The 21,856-nt window shown below is 34.1% G+C and overlaps 1 protein-coding gene across 1 annotated transcript in view; it reads right to left on the bottom strand.

Moving 5' to 3' along the window:
- Positions 1 to 21,628, bottom strand: part of LOC145331104 (uncharacterized) — a 30,621-nt gene extending 8,993 nt beyond the window's left edge. Inside the window, exons 1-5 of the mRNA XM_080175734.1 lie at positions 21,548 to 21,628; positions 21,055 to 21,154; positions 20,675 to 20,722; positions 19,211 to 19,273; positions 12,062 to 12,120 (exon numbers count right to left, since the gene is read on the bottom strand). Of these exons, the coding sequence (XP_080031860.1) occupies positions 12,062 to 12,120; positions 19,211 to 19,273; positions 20,675 to 20,722; positions 21,055 to 21,154; positions 21,548 to 21,626 (349 nt within the window). The 5' untranslated portion in view covers positions 21,627 to 21,628. The remainder of the gene's footprint in view (positions 1 to 12,061; positions 12,121 to 19,210; positions 19,274 to 20,674; positions 20,723 to 21,054; positions 21,155 to 21,547) is intronic.
- Between the last annotated feature and the right edge of the window lie 228 nt (positions 21,629 to 21,856).

Below are 21,856 nucleotides of genomic sequence, written 5' to 3'. Positions count from 1 at the left end.
CATCGCTCCTACATCGCTCCTTCATTGCTCCTACATCGCCCCTTCATCGCTCCTTCTCCAAATTTATATTACATTGCAACTTGATGGCCCCTACATCGCTCCTACATAGCTCCTCCATCGCTCCTCCATCGCTCCTTCATCGCTCCTACATCGCCCCTTCATCGCTCCTTCTCCAAATTTATATTACATTGCAACTTGATGGCCCCTACATCGCTCCTCCATCGCCCCTTAATAGCCCCTTACCTTAATTTATATAACAAAGCTCCTATATGGCCTCTCTATCGCCCCTTAATAGCCACTTAATTTAATTATATAACATTGCCCCTACATAGCCTCTCCATCGCCCCTTAATAGCCCCTTACCTAAATTTATATAACAAAGCTCCTATATAGCCTCTCCATCGCCCCTTAATAGCCCCTTACCTTAATTATGTAACATAGCCCCTACATAGCCTCTCAATCGCCCCTTAATAGCCTCTTACCTTAATTTATATAACATAGCCCCTATATAGCCTCTCCATCGCCCCTTAATAGCCCCTTACCCTAATCTATATAACATAGCCCCTACAAAGCCTCTCCATCGCCCCTTAATAGCCCCTTACCTTAATCTATATAACAAAGCTCCTACATAGCCTCTCCATCGCCCCATAATAGCCTCTTACCTTAATTATGTAACATAGCCCCTACATAGCCTCTCCATCGCCCCTAAATAGCCCCTTACCCTAATTTATATAACATAGCCCCTACATAGCCTCTCCATCGCCCCTTAATAGCTCCTTACCTTAATTTATATAACATAGCCCCTACATAGCCTCTCCATCGCCCCTTAATAGCCCCTTACCTTAATTTATATAACATAGCCCTACATAGCCTCTCCATCGCCCCTTAATAGCCCCTTACCTTAATTTATATAGCATAGCCCCTACATAGCCTCTCCATCGCCCCTTAATAGCCTCTTACCTTAATTTATATAATCCTTACCTTAATATATATAACATAGCCCCTACATAGCCTCTCCATCGCCCCTAAATAGCCCCTTACCCTAATTTATATAACATAGCCCCTACATAGCCTCTCCATCGCCCCTTAATAGCCCCTTACCTTAATTCATATAACATAGCCTCTACATAGCCTCTCCATCGCCCCTTAATAGCCCCTTACCTTAATTTATATAACATAGCCCTACATAGCCTCTCCATCGCCCCTTAATAGCCCCTTACCTTAATTTATATAGCATAGCCCCTACATAGCCTCTCCATCGCCCCTTAATAGCCTCTTACCTTAATTTATATAATCCTTACCTTAATATATATAACATAGCCCCTACATAGCCTCTCCATCGCCCCTGAATAGCCCCTTACCCTAATTTATATAACATAGCCCCTACATAGCCTCTCCATCGCCCCTTAATAGCTCCTTACCTTAATTTATATAACATAGCCCCTACATAGCCTCTCCATCGCCCCTTAATAGCCCCTTACCTTAATTTATATAACATAGCCTCTACATAGCCTCTCCATCGCCCCTTAATAGCCCCTTACCTTAATTATGTAACATAGCCCCTACATAGCCTCTCAATCGCCCCTTAATAGCCCCTTACCTTAATTTATATAGCATAGCCCCTACATAGCCTCTCCATCGCCCCTTAATAGCCTCTTACCTTAATTTATATAATCCTTACCTTAATATATATAACATAGCCCCTACATAGCCTCTCCATCGCCCCTAAATAGCCCCTTACCCTAATTTATATAACATAGCCCCTACATAGCCTCTCCATCGCCCCTTAATAGCCTCTTACCTTAATTTATATAACATAGGCCCTACAAAGCATCTCCATCGCCCCTTAATAGCCCCTTACCTTAATTATATAACATAGCCCCTACATAGCCTCTCCATCGCCCCTTAATAGCCTCTTACCTTAATTTATATAACATAGCCCCTTCATAGCCTCTTCATCGCCCCTTACCTTAATTTATATAACATAGGCCCTTTATGGCTCCTGTACAGCCTCTGTAATTGTATTGCCCCTTCATTATAGAAGGTAGGGCATTAAGGTAAGGAAGGAATGTGACCCTCTACAGTTTTAAATTTAAGTTTTAAAAGGATGACAAGGATGACAACATTTATAAAAGCAAAGCTCTGAAACGGTAGAAAAAAGTTTAAAGGAAGCCTGCAAGAAATACCACGCTTTAACTGCTGAAAGACTGCCACAAGTAGACCAAATACCCCAAATTTGAAGCCTTCAGCTTCTATAACAAAAAAGTTCTAGGCATTTTAAAATGACATTTTATGTACAATGGAAATTTTGAAAGAATTGCAATGCTCATGTTGAAAACTTTAAAATTAAACTACGTGGCCTAGAAACAAAATTATAAGCTTATTTTTGTCATAAATTTAGGTTTCCAGTAACTAATTATATTTTTACAATAAAAATACCCATTTTTATAGTCAAAATCATTAAAAAAAAATAAGTTTTACTTGCGTTGTACCGAATGTACTGTAGCCAATCAGAAGGCTGAATCAGCTTAACAACCAATCACAGCTAAGCTTGTATTAGTTTACCCCTTTGTTTCCGCTATGATTTTCGTTTAAAAATGCAATTTAAATCGATTTTTTTTCATAGATTTTGACTATGAAATGTGGTGTTTTTATTGTAAAAATGTAATCAGTTACAGGCAATCTAAGTTTCTGACAAAGATAAGGTTATAATTTTATGTCTAGGCAACGTAATTTAATATTGTTTTTTCTTTTATGAGCATTGGAAATCTTTCAAAAATTCCATTGTACATAAAATGCTATTTTGAAATGCCTAGAACTTTTTTGTTATTGAAGCTGAAGGCTTATAATTTGGGGTATTGGGTCTTCTTGTGGCAGTCTTTTAGCAGTTAAAGCGTGTTATTTCTTGCAGGCGTCCTTTAATGAACATTAATAATGTAGAGTGTCAGAACTGAATAGTCAGAACATAAATTTAAAATTCGAAACAAAATTGTAAGTAAATTTATTGAGAAATTGCTAACATGCAGGAAAATGCTTAAGGACGTACTCACATTTTTTGGACTTGATTATAGATATGATTCGCTTATAACATTCTATTTTGTTGTCCTAGGAATCAGTATCCCAGAAATCAGATTAATCGGATAATTTTGATACATAAAAATTTGTTGTAAGTTAATAATTAGTATGCTTAAAATGGACGTATGGATATTCTGATAATGATTATAGACTTTCTAAATCGTACCTTTCTACTACAGGAATCACATGCCTAAATTAACGAAAATAGCTAACCGTTACGGACGTACGGACTGATCCTTAATATAGAAAAGCTTTGCTTTTAAAAAGTTAAAAAGATTTTTTGAGGGGATGGGGTAATATTTTTCTTGGGGTGAATTTTCTGGGAGGGTGGAGATACCCTCCCTCGAAATAATTATAAACCCTCTATGAACTTAAAAGAAGCTTCACTGTAAAGGAGAACCATATAGGTTCAGCGGTTAGCTTTTCTACAGACAAAAAAAAGATTACTACTTTATATAATAGGTTATGAAAAAGGAAAAAAAAGCAAGATAACAAGGATAACAACATTCACAAAAGCAAAGCTCTAAAATCAGGAGGTCAAACATAAATTTTGTTAAAATTAGCGTAAATCTATAATACAAAGTAGAATGATGTCTGTCCATCCGTCTGTCTGTCTGTCCGTCTGTCTGTCCGTCTGTCTGTCCGTCTGTCTGTCCGTCTGTCAGTCCCTTAAGATCTCGGTAACCACTGGACCGATTATATTCTACTATTCAGGGAATATACCTACTGGTCCTGTGGTGGTTTTAGGCTATTTTCTTGGGGGGTGGGATACCCCCAACCCCCCCAAAAACAAAAAAATCCCCCCCCATTTTTTTTTTTGCTGAAGATTTTCTTGGTCCTATTACGAATTTCGCCAAAAAAAAATTTTATCACCTCTTGGGGCAAAGCCCCTGAGGCTAGGGGCGAATCTGCTAGTATAGAATATAGTAAAAGGGCATAATTTTATTTTTAGTATTTGATTATAATACTAAACCTTGTTGTCCTAAGAAACATTACTCCAAAACCCAGATGAATGGGACAATGATATTATACAAAAAAATGGACGTACATACTTTCTAGTAATGAATATAGTATTGTACCCAACTGTTATAGAAATCATTCTGCAAAGTTTGAAATCGATAGGATATTTATAACATGTCTAAATTAAAGAAAATGTCGTCTAACCGTTTGGACGTACGGACAAACCAATCCTTACTATAGAAAAGTTTCGCATTTAAAAAGGAAAATTATAATGAAAATATAATGAATTAATAAAATAAATATAAATAATATAATAACATAATGAAATAAAGAAAAAAAATAAACTAAGAGAATGAAATTTTTTAGTTAAATAGAATATTGAATAAGGATCATATAATGGACAAACAGACAAAGTAAGTTATAGAGCAGACTTTAAGAGAATATGCTATTACTCAAAGATTATCACGAAACCTAAGTCTTTTGAAGCATAATTGAGAGACAGACAAAATAATTTATAGACTGGATATACATATGTCATGGGAATATTCACTAAAAATCTCAACAGTCTATCTTTAACAATAGCAGAGAAAACCACATGCTTAACTTAATGAGAAGAGCAATGACGAAAGGACTAGCCCTAATTGTAGAAAAGTCTCTCTTTTAACAAAAAAAGTATTTTTTTTGGTCTGAAGCTTAAAAATTTCATAAACTGACTAAATTCTCCATTTAAGGGAAGCTTCACATAGGTCATGGGATGGTTTTTTGCTTTTTCATTTTCAGATTTAAGCCCCTAATTGGTTTAGGCTATTTTTCTGCCTCCTTACATTAAAAAGAGCGCAGCTGCAAGTGAATAAGAAAAGAGAAATATAAAAGAAGAATACATATTATCCTATTATATAAAGTAGTAAAACATAAACAAACGTTGGAGTGGACAAACCTAGGAATGGGACAATCGTCGGAGTGGACATTGCTTATGTAAAACGCAGGAGTGTCTTTTATTTTATTTATAAGATAAAAATCTTTCAAAACAAAAAAAAATCTTGAATATCTTTTCTCACAGACTGAAATTTTAAAATCAGTCTAACAGTTTTCCAAAGTAGGTAAGTTCTATCGAAAGGCAAAGGTTTGAAACAGATAGAACATTTCATTAAACTAAAACATATTTTTTTCTCACATTGTTTACAACTGTCAAATAGGTTTTTTTATATGCCTAACCCCTGCAGGGGGCTTATTTGTATATCTATATCTTAACCTAACCTAACCTGTGTAGAAATAACTAAACAAATGTTGTTGAAACCTAATTTTTAAGATATTATAGACACTTCTGCGTTTTACTTATTTAATGTCCACTCCGACATTTGTCCGAAATATCCTGTGTTTGTCCACGTTAGTAAGGCTTTCTGTTCTGAAACTTAAGATCTCAATAACTACTAAACAGATTGGGCTTTCTATTTCAGGTAAGCTTAATATTTGTCTTGTAATGGCTTTAGGCTATTTTATTTTAAGTCGAGGGATGGTTTTAGGCTATTCTATTTTAAGTCCTGGGAAGGCTTTAGGCTTTTATTCATTCCCCTTTGAATACAGAGCCAATAGATGCTGGGGGCGTAGCCGCTAGTCGATATACAAAGTTTTTTTTGTCTGTAGCAAAGGATCTCGTTTGCTGCTAAACCGATATGATGTATGTCTGTCTGTCTATACCGTAGGATCTTGCTAACCGCTGAGTACTGAGATGATTTTAAGATAGTTTATTTTTTTTCCTTATAATAAAATAACAGGATATTTGTCCATAAAAAGCGAAGCAATATCTTAATTTTTGTTGTTGGAACTGTTATTCAGTTGATTATACCAAGGATCTAAAGGAATAAGACAATGGCCGATAAATTTTTATCCATCCCTAATAACGATACACAAAATTGCAACACTACAACCAAAATATGACAAAAGTCCCCAAAGTTTTGAGCCAACGAATAAGAAAACTTCATTATAAAACTTTGGAGACTATTGTAAAAATTGCCTAATGTTTCCTTTATCCCTGAGATTATACAGACTATCCTTAAACTAATATTTACATTAAAGTAACAGGATGTTTATCAGTATCAACTGAACCGATATGCTTCTCCTTTACATTGAAGCTTATTTTACTCGCAGGAAAAGTTTTCATTTTGGGGAGGGGACTAACACTTTCAGCCCCCGGAAGGTATCACTTCCCTTAAATTCTTAACCTTCCCCCTCCCCCCCCTCTCCACCACATCTATTCATTAAAGTACTCCTAGGGTCATCTATGGGATTAGCCGTTAGTGACTTAAAAATAATTCAAGTGCAATGATATATTTACCAAATTAATACGATAATTTTGTATACATTTTTTATGAAAAAAAATTATTTTGCCAAAGGCAGCCAAAAAATAAGCAGCAAATATTTCAAAAATGCTCTGATAATCAGAGATCTACAGGGATAAGACGATTGTCGATAAAATGATATATATACATATATACAGTGTGTTTTTTTATGAGAACTTTTTTGAAAGCAATTTTACCTTACTTATAGTTATTAGAATTTAATGATTAATGGCTTATTCTCTTCTTTTTTATAACCTTTAATAGAAAAGCAAAAAATATTTCAGTTTTTATTCAAAAAGTACAGTAAATTAAAAAATTTAAAACTTAGGTGTCAACATCTAAAAATGGTTTTAGTGCATTTTTCTTATAATCTACCTTTGCAAGAATGGCTGCAAAACGCTTCAAAGTTGAGATATTGAGCTAAAAATTTATATAGATACTACTTGTGACATGTACTAGAACATTTTGAAATTTGAAGGCCATATCTCAACCAGGGAGGGAATACTGGCCCCCCAATGTACTCCCTCCATTCTTGGAAAGGGTAGAAGATTTGAGCATAAGAAAAATGCGCTAAAACCATTTCTCGTATTCATTTGAATCCGGTGGATAGGAACCGGTTCTCATCCATACGAAAAAACTATGTCTAGCATCGTATTATATCCAGCTTTCTACGAATATAGATATGTACAATCATAAGATTAAACCCAGTTTTTTTAGCCGGTGCCTTCTGCACCTCGGGGCTAAAAAAACTAGTTTTAATCTCATAATTGTACTTTCTATATCCGCGGAAAGCCGTTTATAATACGATGCGAGAAATAACTATTTTAGATGTTGACACCCATGTTTTGAAATTTTGAATTTACTGTACTTTTTAAATAAAAACTGAAATATTTTTTTGCTTTTCTGTTAATGGTTATAAAAAACGAAGAGAATAAGCCATTAATCATTAAATTCTGATAACTATAAGTAGGGTAAAATTGCTTTCAAAAATGCTCTCATAAAAAAAAACACTGTATATATATGTATGTTTATATATTAATTATTCCCATTGATGATTCACAAAATTACCCCTTCTTTAGTTTAGAATTAGTGGTTGAAACATTTAGACACTCAACTTAATGAACTAAACAATCACAAAACAATAAAAAGTCCCCAAGGTTGTTAATCTAACGAATAAGAAAACGGTATTATAAAACTTTGGAGACTAGACAGCACTCTTGGATAAGCCAACTTATAACACTTTGGGAACTATCCTAATCCTCCCTGGCGAAATGACAATGAGATTTTTTGGTAAATTTGTGGCAAACTTTATTCTTAATAAATTAGCACTTGGCAAAATTATACTGGAGAGATATTTCATTGAAGAATAAATTTTTTTTTTGCCCAAACTTTTCGTCAGCCAATAATAACAGATAAGTTAAACATTGTAAAAATAATATAGTAACTTAACTCGAGTTGTCAACGGCAGAAATTAGGTCCTGAGATGGTTTTAGGCCTGGAAAGGTTTATAACAATTTTATCTGTATTTCTTAAAATAAATTAACAGAATCTTTGTCTGTATGTATGAATGTCTGTCTGTACCGAAGGATCTTGCTAACCGATGAACCAATATGGTTCTCCTTTACAGTGAAGATTCCTATAGGTCCTGAGATCGTTCTCCTTAATAGGGTAGCTTCTCATAGGTCCTGGGGAGGTTAATAACTATTTTATTTTAATCCTTATAATAAAGTAACAGGATCTTTGTCTGTATGTATGTCTGTCTGTACCTTGCTAACCACTAAACCGACATGGTTCTCCTTTACAGTGAAGCTTCCTATGGGTAATGAGATGGCTTTAGGCCATTTTATTTTTAATCCTTATAAAAAGTAACAGGATCATTGTCTGTATGTATCAAAGAAGATCGCTAACTGCAGAACCAATATGGTTCTCCTTTATAGGGTAGCTTCCAATAGATCCTGGGAAGGTGTATAACTGTTTTGAAGGAGGATATAAGGGGCTATTAAGGGGCGATGGAGAGGCTATGTAGAGGCTATGTTATATAAATTAAGGTAAGGGGCTTTTAAGTGGCGATGGAGGGCTATTAAGGGGCGATGGAGAGGCTATGTTATATAAATTAAGGTAAGGAGCTATTAAGGGGCGATGGAGAGGCTATGTAGCGGCTATGTTATATAAATTGGCTATTAAGGGGCGATAGAGAGGCTATATAGGGGCTATTTTATATAAATTAAGGTAAAGGACTATTAAGGGGCGATGGAGAGGCTATGTAGGGGCTATGTTATATAAATTAAGGTAAGGGGCTATTAAGGGGCGATGAAGAGGCTATTTAGGGGCTATGTTATATAAAATCGGGTAAGGGGCTATTAAGGGGCGATGGGGAGGCTATGTAGGAGCTATGTTATATAATTAAGGTAAGGGGATATTAAGGGGCGATGGAGAGGCTATGTAGGGGCTATGTTACATAATTAAGGTAAGGGGCTATTAAGGGGCGATGGAGAGGCTATGTAGAGGCTATGTTATATAAATTAAGGTAAGGGGCTATTAAGGGGCGATGGAGAGGCTATGTAGGGGCTATGTTATATAAATTAAGGTAAGGAGCTATTAAGGGGCGATGGAGAGGCTATGTAGGGGCTATGTTATATAAATTAGGGTAAGGGGCTATTCAGGGGCGATGGAGAGGCTATGTAGGGGCTATGTTATATATATTAAGGTAAGGATTATATAAATTAAGGTAAGAGGCTATTAAGGGGCGATGGAGAGGCTATGTAGGGGCTATGCTATATAAATTAAGGTAAGGGGCTATTAAGGGGCGATGGAGAGGCTATGTAGGGCTATGTTATATAAATTAAGGTAAGGGGCTATTAAGGGGCGATGGAGAGGCTATGTAGAGGCTATGTTATATAAATTAAGGTAAGGGGCTATTAAGGGGCGATGGAGAGGCTATGTAGGGGCTATGTTATATAAATTAGGGTAAGGGGCTATTTAGGGGCGATGGAGAGGCTATGTAGGGGCTATGTTATATATATTAAGGTAAGGATTATATAAATTAAGGTAAGAGGCTATTAAGGGGCGATGGAGAGGCTATGTAGGGGCTATGCTATATAAATTAAGGTAAGGGGCTATTAAGGGGCGATGGAGAGGCTATGTAGGGCTATGTTATATAAATTAAGGTAAGGGGCTATTAAGGGGCGATGGAGAGGCTATGTAGGGGCTATGTTATATAAATTAAGGTAAGGAGCTATTAAGGGGCGATGGAGAGGCTATGTAGGGGCTATGTTATATAAATTAGGGTAAGGGGCTATTTAGGGGCGATGGAGAGGCTATGTAGGGGCTATGTTACATAATTAAGGTAAGAGGCTATTATGGGGCGATGGAGAGGCTATGTAGGAGCTTTGTTATATAGATTAAGGTAAGGGGCTATTAAGGGGCGATGGAGAGGCTTTGTAGGGGCTATGTTATATAGATTAGGGTAAGGGGCTATTAAGGGGCGATGGAGAGGCTATATAGGGGCTATGTTATATAAATTAAGGTAAGAGGCTATTAAGGGGCGATTGAGAGGCTATGTAGGGGCTATGTTACATAATTAAGGTAAGGGGCTATTAAGGGGCGATGGAGGGGCTATATAGGAGCTTTGTTATATAAATTTAGGTAAGGGGCTATTAAGGGGCGATGGAGAGGCTATGTAGGGGCAATGTTATATAATTAAATTAAGTGGCTATTAAGGGGCGATAGAGAGGCCATATAGGAGCTTTGTTATATAAATTAAGGTAAGGGGCTATTAAGGGGCGATGGAGGAGCGATGTAGGGGCCATCAAGTTGCAATGTAATATAAATTTGGAGAAGGAGCGATGAAGGGGCGATGTAGGAGCGATGAAGGAGCGATGGAGGAGCGATGGAGGAGCTATGTAGGAGCGATGTAGGGGCCATCAAGTTGCAATGTAATATAAATTTGGAGAAGGAGCGATGAAGGGGCGATGTAGGAGCAATGAAGGAGCGATGTAGGAGCGATGTAGGGGCCATCACAGTACAATTTAATATAAATTTGAAGAAGGAGCGATGAAGGGGCGATGTAGGAGCGATGGAGGGGCGATGTAGGGGCTATGTTATATAAATTAAGGTAAGGGGCGATGGAGAGGCTATGTAGGGGCTATGTTATATAAATTAGGGTAAGGGGCTATTCAGGGGCGATGGAGAGGCTATGTAGGGGCTATGTTATATATATTAAGGTAAGGATTATATAAATTAAGGTAAGAGGCTATTAAGGGGCGATGGAGAGGCTATGTAGGGGCTATGCTATATAAATTAAGGTAAGGGGCTATTAAGGGGCGATGGAGAGGCTATGTAGGGCTATGTTATATAAATTAAGGTAAGGGGCTATTAAGGGGCGATGGAGAGGCTATGTAGGGGCTATGTTATATAAATTAAGGTAAGGAGCTATTAAGGGGCGATGGAGAGGCTATGTAGGGGCTATGTTATATAAATTAGGGTAAGGGGCTATTTAGGGGCGATGGAGAGGCTATGTAGGGGCTATGTTACATAATTAAGGTAAGAGGCTATTATGGGGCGATGGAGAGGCTATGTAGGAGCTTTGTTATATAGATTAAGGTAAGGGGCTATTAAGGGGCGATGGAGAGGCTTTGTAGGGGCTATGTTATATAGATTAGGGTAAGGGGCTATTAAGGGGCGATGGAGAGGCTATATAGGGGCTATGTTATATAAATTAAGGTAAGAGGCTATTAAGGGGCGATTGAGAGGCTATGTAGGGGCTATGTTACATAATTAAGGTAAGGGGCTATTAAGGGGCGATGGAGAGGCTATATAGGAGCTTTGTTATATAAATTTAGGTAAGGGGCTATTAAGGGGCGATGGAGAGGCTATGTAGGGGCAATGTTATATAATTAAATTAAGTGGCTATTAAGGGGCGATAGAGAGGCCATATAGGAGCTTTGTTATATAAATTAAGGTAAGGGGCTATTAAGGGGCGATGGAGGAGCGATGTAGGGGCCATCAAGTTGCAATGTAATATAAATTTGGAGAAGGAGCGATGAAGGGGCGATGTAGGAGCGATGTAGGGGCGATGTAGGAGCGATGTAGGGGCCATCAAAGTACAATGTAATATAAATTTGGAGAAGGGGCGATGGAGGAGCGATGTAGGGGCCATCAAGTGGGTTGTTATATAAATTAAGGTAAGGGACTACGGAGGGGCGATGGAGAGGCTATGAAGGAGCCATCATGGGGCTATAGCATAGCCTCTTATCATAAGAGGCGATATTAACGCCCCTTCAAAGGAGCTATTAAGAGGCCATGAAGGAGCTATAGCATAGCCTCTTATCATAAGAGGCGATATGAACGCTCCTTAAAAGGGGCTATCACATCGCTCCATATGATAAGAGGCTATGCTATAGCTCCTTGAAGGAGCTATAGAAAATCATCGCCCCATATGGAGCGATGTCATGGAAAGGACTATACCCAATATTTCTTTAATGAAGTCTAAAAACTTAAGCCTTGTTATTTAAACCATATTTAAATTAAATTTTAAAGAAATAGTAATTTGTTTCTTAATTTATAAAAGTGCAATCACTCCGTCACTATAACAATTTGTTTGTCCGTCTGGTTTGTTAAGCTTCGCTTCTATATATGTTGTCGTCCTTGTTTATATTGTAGCCAAGGTGTTATTTGCGTAATTTTCCTGAGGTTCTGACCATAGACTGTTTCCACCATTGTTGTCTCTACTCCGTCGGGAATCATAACTAAAAATATGAAAATAACCATGAGAGGTAAGTTAGAGCTTGTCACTCGCCGCTTTAGCGTGATTTATAGCGTTCCTGCTTGTTGTCGGGGAGATGTGGCAATTGAGTCTAGTCTTCAACTAGTCACACTAGATTTTAAATTGGTACCTATTGCTGCTAAGTTTGGCACGTGGCACTAATAGAGAGCGTAAGGGGAACGCCTTGGCACATAAACAGGTGCAACTCATTACCTTGCATAGTTAGGACTTCTAGAAAAAGGACGTGCAATCCAAGCGTTGTTTGTCTGAAGGATGGTACTTAACCAAATATCCTGTAGTGGGCTTCAGAGTATCACATCCCATTTCAAGCGGATGATGCTCTAGGTTCTATAGATGATCATTTCACCCTAACAAGATTATTAAAGTAGGCAAGTTAGAGCTTTGTGCAGTAAAATTCTGAAATTTAATTTTCCCAGCTTAAGATTGATTTGGCAAGAACCATAGTAATTAGGAAGGGTTTATTTATAAATTTATAATTGGGAATTTACATCAATGTATCATCCATTGCCTTATTCCTTAAGATTCCAAATATTTTAGTATTACTATTCATTTTTCCCTGAAAGTAATTTTCAAGACAGTTTATAACTGAATTGTCTGATAGACAATATTACTCGGAAATAATAGTAAATACTAGGTTAATTCTAAACTAATTAAGCACAAATTATTACATTAGTTATAATATCCGTCAGTCTATCACGGGATTTTTTTAGATTAAATCATCTAAATAATTTTTTTTCTTATTTATTTTAGATTTATTTAAATTTGCAACTTATAACTGGCGAACTATTAGCCCATCAGCCTGAACTTTAACTATAGTCTAGATTTTAAATTCGTTTTAAGGAATACATCATTAGGAACAATCTGACCCTATTATTAGTCAGCCGAAAGTGTACAATTTCGGTACGAAACAGCATTTTTTTTATTTGATTAATACAAAATTTTATCGTTGATATTACATGAGTGATCATATGTGATCTAATGAAACAAAAATCAAGAAAAATCTAAAATTTTGATCAAATTATGAATAAAAAAACAAAAGAATATTGTAATTTAACCGTAAAAAAGGATTATACCACGACGCCGGAAAAAGTTTTTTCTATTGTTGATAAAAAACAAAATTAATATGATCCCATGTTTAAATAAGTGGACCGTCAACAACAACAACCCCCCCAATTTGTTGTTGTTGTTAATATTGACTTTTGTGCACTTAAAATATTATTATACATGGATAGTATGAAAGGGAACAAATTGTGGTTAATTTGGACTGCTAATATGTGACTCGTTTATTGGTTAGTTTGTTCATCCAGTAGAAGGTGAGGGAAAGGGGTAAAGGGAGTGGGGGAATCATTATTTTAGCCCGCTGCAAGTTTCAACTTATAAGAGTATTTGTTTAAGATCCAAGTATTAATATATCTACGCGGCGAGCTATACACGTATAGGTTTCTATATCACGGCTGTGCAAAATTTTGAAAAAGTTTATTTATGGTCCATTTTTAATTAAGGGGATATTGCAACAAATTTACTTATAGTAATGTAAACACAATGATTTAGCACTATTCTTTTTTTTTGCTTCAGAAATAAACGTAAAAAGGATAAATGTTTTTTTTGCTGCAATTCTTTTTAAAATAGAAAATATGAATTAAATATATTATAATATTGAGACATTTATATCTAGAGAATTTGAATTCGACAGGGAGAAAATTAGCTGAAAATCATCCCATTACTTTAATATAGGATGAATAGCCTAAAACCATTTTATGAGAACCCAATCTTTTAAATAGTTATCAAGATTTTAAAAGATAGATAAAAAGCCTTACTATTAAAAGCGAAGCTTTTCTATAATTAGGGTCGGTCCGTCCGTCCGTACGTCCGTCCGTCCGTACGTCCGTCCGAGATAGATAGCTTTTATTCGTTAATTTAGGCATGTTAGAATTGTCCTATCGATTTCAAACTTTGCATGATGATTCCTGTAGTAGTTGGGTACGATTTAGAAAGCGTAGCAACTCTATAATCATTACCAGAATGTCCGTACGTCCATTTTAAACATGTTGATTTTTCTACTTTTTTAACAACAAATTTTCAAGTGTTCTAATTATCCGTTTGATCTGATTTTTGGTATATTGATTCCTAGGACAACAAAAAACAATATTATAAGCAAAGCAACTCTATAATCAAGTTCAAAAATGTAAGTATGTCCATAAACATTATCCTGCTTCAAGCAGTTTTTTAACATATTTACTTACAATTTTGCTTCGACTCTTATACTTTTAAATTCAGATTTTTCAGTTCAGATACTATACAAGTGTTAATGTCCGTTTGTCCTACCGTTTCAGTGCTTCGCTTTTATGGATGTTGTCATCCTTGTTTTTTATAGAAGGACAAATGGAATTTAACACAAGACTTATAGATTCATCAAAAATAGCGATGTAAAATAAAGTTTTTAATAATTTTTAAAGCAAATATTTTTTCCCGTACATCCTGCTATTTCTATTTTAGTTGTTTTTTCATTATACAAAATGTATAGGTAATATAATAAAAAAATGTTTTTTTACTAGTAATTTAAAGATTAACATATCGTCGTAGACAAAATTCTAAACAAAATTATAAAAAATATAAAGAATTCGAAGCACTTCCTTAAACCCTACCAAACTCCCCTAGCCTAATGAAATTACTAATGTTTGCCGATTTTGAGCAATCTTGATTCCTTGAACAAACAGGCACAAAATTAATCAATATTATAACTGTAATTACGTGATTTAAAAGACACGTACTTCCGTTTATTAAGCATCTTGGATTTTACATCAGTCTACCATTAAAATGGTCTATATTAGAATTGCCTGATTACCTTATTTACCTTATCTTATGGATGTTGTCATTCTTGTTTTTTGTTATAGAAAATTTATTTTTATGTAATAGAATAATGTATTTAGCTGTAAAGATAAGTGGGAAATTAAATATAAAAGTAAATACAAGATTAATCAATTTGTCTAATAGATTAAAGAGAAACAAGGATGGTACATACAAATATAGCGTTTATTTCCAAATAAAAACCCGCGACCGTGGCTCAACACGCTACGCATCCACTCGTCGTCGGGGAGGTGATAGGTTCGAATCTAGGCCCAACACCATGTCATAACTAAAAACTTTTAAAATAGTTTTTACTGCTGTTATGTCAGGTGCGTGATATAAATTTTCAGATTAGGGGGAATGCCTTGGCCCATAAACAGGCGCAATTCATTACCAAGCACTTTTATGACTTCTCAGTCAAAGGTCGTGCAATCAAAGCGGATCATCTCCTTGGATTCTCTATATGATTAATAGACATTAAAAGAAAATACAGCCCCAATTAGGTAATAGGTGGTAGGTTATGTTAAAATACTAGTTGATATTTTAATTTAGAAACCTTTGTAACACTTTTTCCTTCTCCTAATGTGCTTTTCCTTTTCCTATAAGAAACAAAATTGCTTGAATAATACATTTTCTCGTATTCATTCGAATCCGGTGGATAGGAACCGGTTCTCATCCATACGAAAAAACTATGTCTAGCACCGTATTATATCCAGCTTTCTACGAATATAAAAATGTACAATCATAAGATTTTAAAAAGTTTTTTTAGCCGGTGCCTCCGGCACCTCGGGGCTAAAAAAACTAGTTTTAATCTTATAATTGTACATTCTATATCCGCGGAAAGCCGTTTATAATACGATGCGAGAAATAACTATTAAAATATCAATATTCCCTTCAACAGACTTTTTATTTGTACGCAGGATTGTGTTTTTTATTTAAAATTTATTTTCAAAGCTAGAATTACAATAAAGCATAGATGACAAGATTCATAAAAGGGAAGCTCAACAAATCAGACAGACAAACAAACATCAACATAACAATAATTGTTTAAAATGAGACAGATTTTTTATGATTTTGGGTGATTAGGTTGTGTATCCCATTGCCAAATAGCCAAGAACCTTTTTAGACTTACATACACAAATAACATAAGAATAGAAGTGATAAAAAATGCATTTAAAATTTTGATTCTAATTTGCAAAATAATGCATATCAATTCTATTGATATTATTCTATGTTATGATTCTATTTAAAGAATCCTAAAATTGTCTTTAAACTTACAAACTTTTCTCATTGGATCTTAACTTTAGTTATCCCTGACTCTACTTCACCATCCATATCATATATTTTTCTTTTTATCATTTACTCCTCTTTCTTCTTTATCTATCTTATTCTGTTTAGATATTTTCTTAGTATTTAATTCAACTGTCTCTGTCTCTCTTTTTCTCTATCTGTCCCTCTTTCTCTATATCTCTCTTTCTCTCTCTTTCTTTCTATTTCTTTCTTTCTCTCTCTTTCTTTCTTTCTATTTCTTTCTCTCTCTTTCTCTTTCTTTTTTCATTTCACTATCACTTTCTCTCTCTTTCGAAAAGCGGGGCTTTTCTATAATTAGGGTCGGTCAGTCCGTCCGTCCGTCCATCAATCCGTAACGGATAGCTTTTTTTGTTAATTTAGGCATTTTAGAATTGTCCTATCGATTTCAAACTTTGCATGATGATTCCTGTAGTAGTTAGGAACGATTTAGAAAGCGTACCAACTCTAAAATCGTTACCAGAATTTCCGTAAACATGTTGATTTTTTACTTTTTTAATAACAATTATTTATGTGATAAAATCATCTGATTGGTCTGATTTTTGGATTACTGATTCCTATTACAATAAGGTACAATATTATAATCAAGTATTAAAAATGTCAGTATGTCCTTAAACAGAATTCTGTATATAAGAAGTTTTGCAACAAACGTATAATTTTGTCAAACCTTATATTATTATATTTTGTATATTCAGTTCTGACACTCAACAAAAGTTAATGTACGTCTGTCATATCGTTTCACTTTCAGAGCTTCGCTTATATGGATGTTGTCATCCTTGTTTTATATCTATTTTTCTATGTCTATCTCTGTATGTCACTTTATAATGTCCTCTTTTTAACTTTTAAAAATCTTAAGAAGATAAGGATAGGTATTTCTAAAAACAAAATCGTAAAACAGGTCAGACAAATTAGGATAACCTCTCAATAAGTTTTATCCAAATTTATAATTTAAAATCGCAACTTTTCTATAACTAGAGTAATTAAGTTTTTACATCCCAAACAAAAACGGAGAAACATGATTTATTAGGCAGCTTTAAAAGATAGGATTCAGATATGTATGGTGAAGATTCCCAGGAACCCATAACAACTATTCTTATGTGCTTTAATAATAAATGTCTGACAAATAATGTGTTAAGTTTGTTTGTGTTATTTTAATAGACTGTTTTTTTTTATCAATTATAATCTTTACTTTTTGGATCTCCTTGTTTATAATATTTGTTCCGATCTTTAAAATTCTGAGCAAATTTAAAACTTTTTTTCAGGTCTTTGAACTTTGTAATATCCTTGCAAAATAATATTATGAAGATGATATGTAGATAGATAGATGGAGAGAAGGCTAGATGGAAATATTTATAAATAAATGGATAGATTATAATATTTTTAAAAAGTATACTTATTATAATATAACAATAATTGGATGGATACCATGTTATTTGGGCAGAAATATGGATATATGTGTTTATTAAGTTATTAATAACAACCACTGGATCCAAAGGACTTTTACATAAACATCGCATTTAATAATAGAAATGTCAACTTTCCCTTTAATCACATTAGATCAGTACGTATGAAACAGATGGCTCTTATCGTTTATTTTGGCTTGTTAGAATCTTTTTATTAGTAGCGAAGCTACTCTATAATTCACAATGTCCGTCCGTCTGTCCGTCTGTCCGTCCGTCCGTCTGTCCGTCCGTCCGTCTGTCCGTCCGTCCGTCTGTCCGTCCGTAATTAATGAATTGGGGGAAACGTGATTTTCTCAGCTCCTATAAAAGATAGAGAGCTGAAATTTTTTGACAACATTCCCATCATTAAGGAGCACAATTAACTATAAAACATCAATGGCGGTCGGACTGCTTTTTAGCAGGTTTTAGGCTATTTTTTATATTTTCCAAATTTTCCCCATATCTTTGGTGTTTATGGTCCGATTTTCAAAATTTTTTCAGTTAAAGATATCAAAATTAAATTTCCCGTCATTTGAAGAAACAACAATGACGGTCAGACTGCCTTTTTGCAGGTTTTTGGCTATTTTTATATTTTTTACATTTTTCCCCATATCTTTGGTGTTTATGGTCCGATTTTCGAAATTTTTTAAGTTATAGATATCAAAATTAAATTTCCTGTCGTTTGAAGAAAACAACAATGACAGTCAGACTGCCTTTTTGCAGGTTTTTGGCTATTTTTATATTTTTCACACTTTTCTCCATATCTTTGGTGTTTATGGTCCGATTTTCAAAATTTTTTTTTAGTTAAAGATATCAAAATTAAATTTCCTGTAGTTTGAAGAAAACAACAATGACAGTCAGACTGCCTTTTTGCAGGTTTTTGGCTACTTTTATATTTTTCACATTTTTACACATATCTTTGGTGTTTATGGTCAAATTTTCAAAAAATTTCAGTTAAAGATATTAAAATTAAATTTCTGGCGTTTTGAGAAAAGAAACAATGGCGGACAAACTGCCTTTTAGCAGGTTTTGGGCTATTTTTAAATGTTTGACATATTTCCCCATATCTTTGGTATTTTTGGTCTTATTTTAAAACTTTTTGCATTAACAGTTTTAAAATATTTTTTCCCATTGTTATGTGCATCTAGTATGTAATTTACTTTAACCGTCTTCATCATACAAAATAAAACAAGGTTTTGTGTTTATTTTCTCCAATAAATCTATTCTTGATTTAAATAAATACACTTTAAATCTACTTCTACGTATTACCATCCACAATTTTTTGTGCTTCGCTACTTATGGATGTTGTCATCCTTGTTATAAGATAGTTAGTTGATAAGCTAGATATTTACCTAAAATAGGAGTAGAATCTGTGTTATAAATAAAGATACAAAAGTCAGAAAATAGATAGTTCGTTAATAAAATAGAGATTTCATAAAAAAGACTGATATTTACCTATAAATAGGAGTAGCAGAATCTTTTCTATACCACAACACAAGATATACACTGTCATTCATACTAAATTGAAACATTTGATTTAAACCAGATTGAATATTTTTAAAGGTAGCGTAATAAGACGAAGTATCATAAAGCAAGAATAGACAAGGGAATTTTAAAATATAAAAAAAATAGTTTCCCCCATATCGTATATGAACCACAAATGAACACTTTAAAGAGTTATTATTTTCAATGCTCATTTATAGGCTAGGTTAGGTTAAATAATGGCTAGGGTTCGAGCCCCCCCCCCCCCGCAGCAGGGACTAGAAATATGTAATTAAAAATTTAGAAAGGGGGAGGGGGAATAGGGCACGGTGGACAAGATACAGGCTTGAATGAAAGCACCATTTATAACAACGAAATTATCGCATGTATCTCAAAAAATTTCCGTCGGACTGACAAACATGCGACAGACATGCAAACATTTATTATTATGAGTATTTTCTCAACTAAGAAAATGTATCCATAATGCAATTTTCAAAGAAATTATATAATATAGTAAAATATAACAAATCTTACAAAGCAATTTTAGACCTGTTGTTTTTATTTCAAAGATTAAGTCTTAATGTTACTACAATGTGCAGATAAAAAAATGATTATGTCTATAAGAAGCACATCAACTAGAAGCTGATAATTTATAGATACTGTAGAGTCTACACTGTTACAAAATACTTTTTTTTAAGCAAAGCTTTTCTATAATTAGTGTTGGTCCGTCCGTCCGTACATCCGTACGTAACAGATAGCTCTTTTCGTTAATTTAAGCACGTTAGAATTGTCAGATCGATTTCAAACTTAACATGATGATTCCTATAGGAGTTAGGTACGAGTTAGAAAGCGAAGCAACTCTATAATCGTTACTAGAAAATCCGTACGTCCATTTGAAACATGTTGCTTTTTACCTTTTTTGACATCAAATTTTTATGGGTTAAAATTAAAAAATTAAAATAATCAAGTCCTTAAAATGTAAGTATGTCCTTAAACGATATCCTGTTTTTCAGCAGATTTACTTACAATTTTGTTTCGTTCGACTTTTATACATTTATATTATGATTATTCAGTTCTGACACTATACAAGTGTTAATATTCGTTTGTCCTACCGTTTCAGAGCTTCGCTTTTATGGATGTTGTCATCCTTGTTTTCCAGATGTTAATGTTAATGTTTTCCAGATAAATATTAAGTAATTTAATAGAATAAATATTGTGTCATTTTTGTGGAACACCAATGAAACAATTTGCAATAAATTTCAGGTTGTGTTTCAAATGTCTACACCTCTATCTATCTATCTATGTCTATCTACCTATCTATTTATCTATCTATCTATCTATCTATCTATCTATCTATCTATCTATCTATCTATCTATCTATCTATCTATCTATCTATCTATCTATCTATCTATCTATCTATCTATCTATCTATCTACCTGGAAGTAACATCACAAGGAAGCTCAACACTACCGCCCTCTATACTACTAAAAAAACAGAAACAAATTAATCATTATATAAAAATACTAAAAGGATGTTCTGTAGTATAAGATCTCCCTAACCGCTAAACTGATATGGTTCTTCTCTATAGTAAAACTTCTTGTAGATCCACCAGAAAAAGTTTAAGCTTAATTTGGCGGAGGGTATCTCCCCTCTCCCAAGAAAAAGTTAATTACAGGTTTTTCTGTTGTCTTGATATTTCATTTGTTTATTAACTTAAAAAATCGAAATATCTTTCAATTATTGATTGAACTACACCATAGTTATTGTGCAACCTAATATTACTCTAATGGTTATTCAGCCGTTTCAAAGATTTTACCTGACAACATAGATAGTTTCCTCTAGGGTATTTGAACTAGCTAGAACAAGAATCAGAAAGATTTGAAGTTGCAATGTCCGAAATGTTGGAATTAAAAAACCTTAAACATGAAATTTAATTAGATAGAATTTAAAAGGTTACACATGACAAATAACATAGATTTATAATATAGATGAATTTCAATTTTAAATCTAAATTATATGACTATTTAAAAAAGTTATAAAATGTTGAAAATGTGACGTGGAATCAGATAATCTTTACAAAAAATCAGCCATCTATTTTATTTAGCAGCTGAGAATACTGCATTTCTGCGTTACAGAAGAACTGACTGATGGGCGGATAATCAAAGTGAATCAAATATAATATGAGTATATTAAAACAGACAAAATGAATTATAGAGTAGTTTCGCTACAAAAAAAATTAACAGGGTTTTCATTTCTTAATTTTCAATTCATCTTCTTTTTTGATTTCGAATAGAGAGAAAAAACTATACCTGAAAATTTCAATGAGCCAGCAGCGGTGCCACCTGCCCATGGTATCTGATACCCGTACCTCCAACTTTCACCTAACATTTTTTTCTGAAATCAAAATTTGTTATTTTTTCAATTTTATCAATAAGGTAAGTAAGCATTTCAGTAAGATGTTCTTCTTTCATTCTGGAAGATGATAAACGTCTTTCCACAGATTTTGACGTCATACGATAGAATAGCCAATAAGATGCCAGTAAAATCAAAAATTTAAAACCTAGGTGCAACATCTAAAAATGGCTTTAGCGCATTTTTCTTAAGCTGAAATCTACTAC

This window comes from Acartia tonsa, chromosome 11 (assembly GCF_053477335.1).
Source record: "Acartia tonsa isolate MP-2025a chromosome 11, ASM5347733v1, whole genome shotgun sequence".
Lineage (NCBI taxonomy): Eukaryota > Metazoa > Arthropoda > Copepoda > Calanoida > Acartiidae > Acartia > Acartia tonsa.
This window is presented reverse-complemented; position numbering and strand designations above follow the sequence as displayed.